Source organism: Mercurialis annua, linkage group LG3 (genome assembly GCF_937616625.2).
Source record: "Mercurialis annua linkage group LG3, ddMerAnnu1.2, whole genome shotgun sequence".
NCBI classification, from domain to species: domain Eukaryota; kingdom Viridiplantae; phylum Streptophyta; class Magnoliopsida; order Malpighiales; family Euphorbiaceae; genus Mercurialis; species Mercurialis annua.
Genome location: NC_065572.1, coordinates 63,762,597 through 63,769,918, shown reverse-complemented (window position 1 = coordinate 63,769,918; position 7,322 = coordinate 63,762,597). Strand labels below are relative to the sequence as shown.

Below are 7,322 nucleotides of genomic sequence, written 5' to 3'. Positions count from 1 at the left end.
TCTTCCAGGTGCTTAGCTTGTGGACCTAGCTAGAGGCCAATTTTGGAGTGCAGAAGTCAGCTGTATATGTTAGTTTATGACTTCTGTGAGTGCTGCAGTAGTGGTCCTGTGTCAACAGAATAGTAGCCTAGTCAGCAGTTTATATTGATTGTATATATCAACTGCTGTATTTGTCTATATGCTTTTTGATAGGCTACGTACGTTGTATGTGATCCACGGCCCCAGATGCCAGTGGGATGTTTGAAACACTAACTGATGTATATAGTACCGCGAGGCCAGTTCGTACAGGGTACGGTAACTAGAGCCCGCGAGGTTTTGAAACAGTTAGTGTACATATTCGGTTATATGTTATATATATGTATATATTTGCTTCCGTTGTTTGTTGTTATTTGTTTATATTATATTTGCGAAAAATAAATTGTGATTTTAGGCTTGCTACGGGTTCCGGAGCTACCACTCCCGTTCCCTAGCGCCGGTTGCGGCTCAATAAATTTTGGGTCGTGACATATTGGTTTCGATGCTCCCTGTTTATTTGAGGTAGACCAAAAACAACTGTTCTCTTGTCCAGACTATCACAGCTACAAGGCATGCATTGAGAAGTGGTGCAGAGGAATGGAGACCCCTTCTTTGGAGGAACATACAGAATTTCTATGGGTTCTCATCTGTAAGTTTATTCTGTGTACCCCTTCTGGTGCTCCCACCAAGAAATCTCTGAGGTTGGCGAGTAAGTTGGCCACTGGGACTTTTGTGGCTCTAGGGTTTGTATTTCTGGGTGCTTTTTATCAGGCTCTCCAACAGTGTGTTACCAACAAGCCCTTAGCCAGGTTGGGAGGTCATATGTGGTTGCTACAACTGTGGATCTTCTCTTACTTTCCTGAGGTTAGGGGCAAAGTACCAGGTCCTCTTCGTATTTCCATTATGGATCTTCTGGAGGCTAAGTGTTGTTTAGAGGAAGGTGCAGTTTTTGACTTTTTGGGAGCTTTAACCACTAGAGAGGCATCTGCTTTCTCTATTTTTGATCTCCCTTTTCATATGCCTCTCTGGATGGCTATCTTTTCTGGTTACCCCAGTGCCCTTCTCTTGGTTAAGAGAAAGCTTCTTTGTGCTTTTCACCACTTCCAGAGTATTGTTTGTGGGTGGATCCCAGGCTTTTTCCACTCGCTCTTCTAGCCAGCATCTTGTGTGGAAAGTATATATGAGCAGTCTCTGGAGTAGACAATTTGGGATTGGTCCTGGCCAGATTCATCCTTTCTTGGCTCTTTATGCTACTGTGACTGAGTGGACTAGCAGTGTTGTGGAGAAACTCTCGAATTTGCATGTTCACTATCGCTGTCCTTTAGTGGAGAATTTGTCCACTTCTCATGACTTCGCTTCTTGGTGGACAGAGCGGTTCCAATTGATCCAGTCCATGCGTGCAGGTAATAATCTCAATTCTGCACTTCATCATTTTGCTTCCATGTCTAATTTTTATCTTTGCAGCCGCCAAAACTCCTAAAAAGTCTATCTCCTCTGGCACTCCTAAGGAAAAGGCCAAAAGAAGGAGAAATGATTCATCAGATTCCGCCAAATCCTCTAGAGAATCTTCTGGTGAATCTGCCAAATCTTCTGGTGCATCTGCCAAATCTTCTGGTGCATCTTCTTCACAGACAAAACGGCTTAGGCGTTCTGGGAGACTGGTGAAACCAGTTAGGAAGTCTGGTGGTCCTATGCTTGACCCTGACACTGTGATCTTAGACGATGAAGACACACCACATTCTCCATCTTCTCATGCTGCATCTGATAATGAAGAAGAAGATGTCAATGGTGTTGACACAGGAGTTGCCGATGCTGAAGACAATGGAGTTGTTGAAACAATTGAAGAACAACAAAATATCAATTCTGCAGCATCATCTCCGATCTCCTCAGGTGCCGTTTCCACTTCTTCAGGTGCCACTACATCTTCTAGTGAATCTGAGGTAAGCGTGTGGCTTTCAATCAAGATTATTTTCCATTTCTATTGAACTGATCCATTCTCACTCCAACTTTTCAGGAAACCATGTCACAAATCAAGAAGCTCTCTTCGATCTTGAATGCAGACGAAGACTTAGTGGATTTGAGCTTCTTGGACGAAATGGTTACCCCAGAGGTTAATACTTCCTCGGTTCCTTCTCCAGCTGATGTCCATAATTCCCTTTCTGTGGTCAAGCGAGTCATGGGCCAACACATTTCTGCCATCACGGATTCTCAGAAGGAAGATCTGATTTCCTCTTTCAGCATCTTACGTCGTGTTCCAGATTCCATCATCACTTCTGAGGTAGAGACTGATATTCTCGAGTCGCTGAATATGTGGAGGTCTAGTGTGGAGGTTGAATGCAGTGACCTTCCAAAGTTAGATTCCTCTAAGGCAAACAATGCTTTGTACTTGTCTTTGGGATCCAATAAGCGAGAAGTGGCCCAGCAGATTCGGGATATTGAAGCTAAGGGTGAAGCCTTTGAAGAGGAAATTCAAAAACTGGAGGATGCCATTGAAGTTTTGAAAACCAAGCAACTGGATCTCTTAGAGGCATGTAAGCCTCTGACTACTCAGTATCAGGAAATTGTTTCTCAGTTCCAACCTTTGCATGTTATCATTCGAGAGAAAAGGCATGATATAGCCGCCTGGGTCAAGAATTGTGCCAAGGCTCGCCAGGACAAAATAGATTGCCTTTCCAAGTGGAGTAAGCTGCAGCATCTTCTCTCCGATTCACTCCCTGCCTCCCTATCAACAGTTCCTTGAAGATTTTTTTTTTGTTTTATTATGAACTGTTTTTAGGATAGCTTTATTTTAGACATTATGACTTTTGCTAAACCAACAAGATTTCTCCTGACTTTTCTTTTTAGATGAGAACAATTTTCATACACGGCCTTTGGCCAGTATTTGTCTGTTGTGACACGTACACTTTTACATATTTTCACTTGTGCATGCATTGCATTACAGAGACGCCATACAGGTACTTCCTAAACTTCAAATGTCTTGGTGTGAAGATGGTTTTGCCGCCATTTGTTTGTTTGTGTGTTCCACACCAAGATTCACTTACAGGTACAGCCATGCATTTGCATTACACTATGTGTTTATATCCCTGGTATGAAGATGGCGTTTGCCATATACTTGTGTAGTGATGTGATGTCCATACCAGGGCTTGTTTCACGAACAATGCACATGTGTCACTTACAGCCATGCATTTGCATTATGTGGCCGTTTTGTTGTGTTTGAATTTCTTTTGAACTTTAGCCTAAGTAGCCAAAACAATAGTTAAGAAAACTTTCAGGAGCACATCAGATGTTACTTAGAAAAGTAGAAAGTAGCCAACTGGCCAACTGTTCATTAGGGAAATCACTGCTTTCAGTACAATACGACATTTACAAAACAATACAGGAAAAGAAAAAACACTAAACAGAAAACACAAGTGAGCCATTCATTTGGCTGAATTACTCATTCCTTCCCCTTTCCCATATAGTTGGGAAATACTTTTGCAAATATTTCCCGTTTATAAATCTCTTGTGGGGTTCTCCTGACAAACTTGCCAACCAATAAGCATTACCATCCAAAACACGATGTATTTTAAATGGTCCTTCCCAATTGGGCGACCACTTTCCAAACTCTCTGTCTTTACTTCCAGGTGGCAAGATCAGCTTCCACACTAACTCTCCTTGAATGAAACTCTTCTTTTTTACCCTTTTGTTATACGCTCTTGCAATTTTCTTCTTTTGCACAATCATTCTATTGAGAGCCTGTAACCTCTCTTCATCCACTGCTTCCAACTCCATCAACATAGCCACAGAATATTCATCAGATTTCAAACCATTTTGCTCAGCCACTCTTAACGAAGGAATGACGATTTCCATAGGTAATACCGCATCATGGCCATATACCAAGGCAAAAGGGCTTACTCCAGTAGCTTCTCTTTTAGAACTTCTATAGGCCCACAAACTCTCTGACAAAACTTTATGCCAACTTCTTGGATTATCTGCTAACATTTTCTCCAAGATCTTGATTATCACTTGATTTGATGCTTCTGCTTGTCCATTGGCTTGTGCATAATGTGGCGTGGATTTTAACAGCCTGATACCATAATCTTCTGCAAAATCTTTCATCTCTTACCCTGTGAACATAGTACCTTGGTCAGAGGTAATTGACTGAGGAATCCCAAACTGGTGAATAATTTCTTCCTTGATGAATTTAATTATATCCTCTTGACCAGTATTTTTCAAAGGTTTAGCCACCACCCATTTTGTGAAAAAATCTGTGGCTAACACAATGAAACTATGCCCTTTTGAAGAAGCAGGATAAATCTTTCCTATGAGATCGATGGCCCAACCTCTGAATGGCCAAGGTTTGACGAGGGAATGTAAATCATCCGCTGGAACTCTTTGGATGTTATTATACTTCTGGTATTGTCGACATCCTTTGGCATACTTGATACAATCTTTCAAGATTGATGGCCAGAAATAACCATATCTCCTGACCAGCCACCTCATCTTAGTTCCAGCTTGGTGCGCTCCACATACTCCTTCATGGACCTGCCTCATCACTTCAAGAGATTCTGGGTGAGAAAGACATCTTAGCAAGACGCCGTCAAACCCTTTTCTGTATAGCTCATCTTCCATCAAGACATAATTGGTGGCCTGCACTCTCACCCTGTGCGGCATTCTCATTCCAGGATTCTCCAAATATCTTCTGATGTCATAACGCCAATCAATCGCCGTGGTGACTCCAATATCAAAAATCTCTATTTGGATTCCTCTTTCTTGAATTGATGGATGACGTCTTTTCTCAACCACTAAAAACTTGTGGGTTAATTCTCCTGACATTCTTAGACCAGAAGCAATTTGAGCTAGTTCATCAGCTTCCCAGTTAGATTCCCTGGGAACATGCACAAAAGATACCTCATCAAAGCAATTAAGCAACTGAATTGAGGCAGTATAGTAAGGTGCTAGAGATAAACTATTGCAATTATACTCCCCTGATAATTGCTTCAAAACAAGTTGAGAATCACCCATTATGATCACATTTTTGGCTCTAAGCGTTTGTAGAATCTCCAGACCAATCACAAGAGCCTCGTATTCCGCCTGGTTGTTGGTACACTCAAAGTCCAGCTTAAAGGATAAAGCCGGCTTGGCGCCTGTAGGAGATGTGATAATGATTCCTGCTCCAGCCGATCTTTCCGTTGATGAACCATCAAACTTGAATTCCCATACACTTTCTTCCACTGCGTAAACCTCTAGGTCTCCTTCTCGCAAAGTCTCACTTGTGGGATGATCGGCTATAAAATCTGCCAGTGCCTGTCCCTTCACAGATTTCTGAGGGCAATAGATTAGTGTAAATTCACATAAAGCAAGCAACCACTTACCTATCCTACCACTTAACACTGGCTTATTCAACATGTATTTTACAATATCCGTCTGAGAAATTATGTAAACTCTTGACCGTACTAGATAATGCCTCAATTTTACATAAGAGAAATATAATGCTAGACAAAGTTTTTCTATGGGAGAATATCTAACCTCTGTAGGTACTAGAGACCTACTTAAATAGTAAACAGCCTGCTCATGACCTGATTGATTGTTTTGTGCCAGTAAACAACCAATAGATTCTGTAGCGGCTGAAATATATAATTTCAAAGGAATACCTTCCTTAGGAGGCATTAACACAGGAGGTTTTGACAGATATTCTTTAATTTTTTCAAAAGCTTGTTCATGTTGTTTTTCCCATATAAACTCAGTAGCATTTTTTAATCTCAAAAGGTTAGAAAATTCTTTGGTCTTTCCAGCTAAATTAGAAATAAATCTTCTTAAATAATTTAACTGACCAAGGAACCTCTGTAATTCCTTTTTATTACGAGGCGGCTGAACTTCTAGGATTGCTTTGGCTTTATTTTTATCAATCTCCACTCCACGTTGGTGAACCAAAAATCCTAAAAAGTTTCCAGCCTGCACTCCAAAAGCACATTTGAGAGGATTTAGCTTTAAATTATGTGTTCTCATCTTTTGAAAAGCATTTCTCAAATGAGCCACATGATCTTTAGCTCTTTTAGATTTCACAACGATATCATCAATGTATACCTCCAAGTTCCTGCCAATCATATCATGAAAGATGGCATTCATTGCTCTTTGGTAGGTAGCTCCGGCATTTTTCAAGCCGAAGGGCATGACCACCCACTCAAAGGTTCCAATTGCACCTGGACATCTAAATGCTGTCTTCCAGGTATCATTCTCTGCGATAAAAATTTGGTTATACCCAGAATATCCATCCATAAATGATAACAATTCATGATCAGCCGTTGCATCAATTAAACAGTCGGCTATAGACATAACATACATATCTTTAGGTGTAGCAGCATTTAAATTTCGAAAATCAATGCAAATTCTAAGCTTACCATTTTTCTTTACCACAGGTACTACATTTGCCAGCCAATCAGTATATCTCACTGTTCTGATAAAATTGGCCTTAGTCAACTTTTCAATTTCTTCTTTGACTTTTAGCTCCACCTCTTTTGACATTCTCCTGGGTGGTTGACGATGCGGCTTGAATTTAGGTTTGATCGGTAGGCGATGTTCCACCAGATCTCTACTCAAGCCAGGCATCTCCTCATAACTCCATGCGAAACAATCTTTAAATTCCAACAGAACTACTTTCACCTGTTCTTTCAAATCTTTGCTCAACAAACTACTAATGAAAGTTATTCTGGGATTTTCAATGGAACCTAAATTTACCTCTTCCAGGGGATCTTGCACCTCCATTTTCACATCGTCTGAAGCGGGGTGCGCTGTCTCCAAATCCTCTAGCTGAATTTCTTCACCATCATCTTCAGGTTCTTTTTCATACAGTAATTATCCTTCATTTACTTCAATTGTATTTTCAAATCCCACCCTATCCACCATTTGCTGCACATACCCTTTCCATATGGCTGCTGCAGCTGCTGCCAATTCTTCTGTACTGTACTTAATCATCAAATTCTTCTATGATTGGTTCCATCGGCCAGTAATAAGGCATGATGGTGTTAGGAACAAAGATTGCCTGTGAAACTTTCTTAGTGACAACCATGTCTTCACTTCCCATATAAGCATATTTGGGATCGCCATTCTTTTTTTTTCCAGCAAATTTAATTGGGCCAAATTCACTATCATAAAAGCGTGCATCAACAACATCTGCATTGGCTCCAAATGGTTGGCTATCTGCCCATACAATCTCTACATCATCTTCATTCCACAAAATTAGAAATTGATGGAGGGATGACGGTACACACGAATTCGCATGAATCCAGTCTCTCCCTAATAAAGCATTATGAAGAGCAGATGTATGG

At 40.8% G+C, this 7,322-nt stretch overlaps 1 protein-coding gene across 1 annotated transcript; it reads right to left on the bottom strand.

The window, feature by feature from the left end:
* Nucleotides 1-4,116: 4,116 nt before the first annotated feature.
* On the bottom strand, nucleotides 4,117-6,759 carry LOC126672848 (uncharacterized). The gene has a single exon (XM_050366800.1). It carries the CDS (start codon nucleotides 6,757-6,759, stop codon nucleotides 4,117-4,119), a length of 2,643 nt encoding a protein of 880 aa, XP_050222757.1.
* Nucleotides 6,760-7,322: the final 563 nt, after the last annotated feature.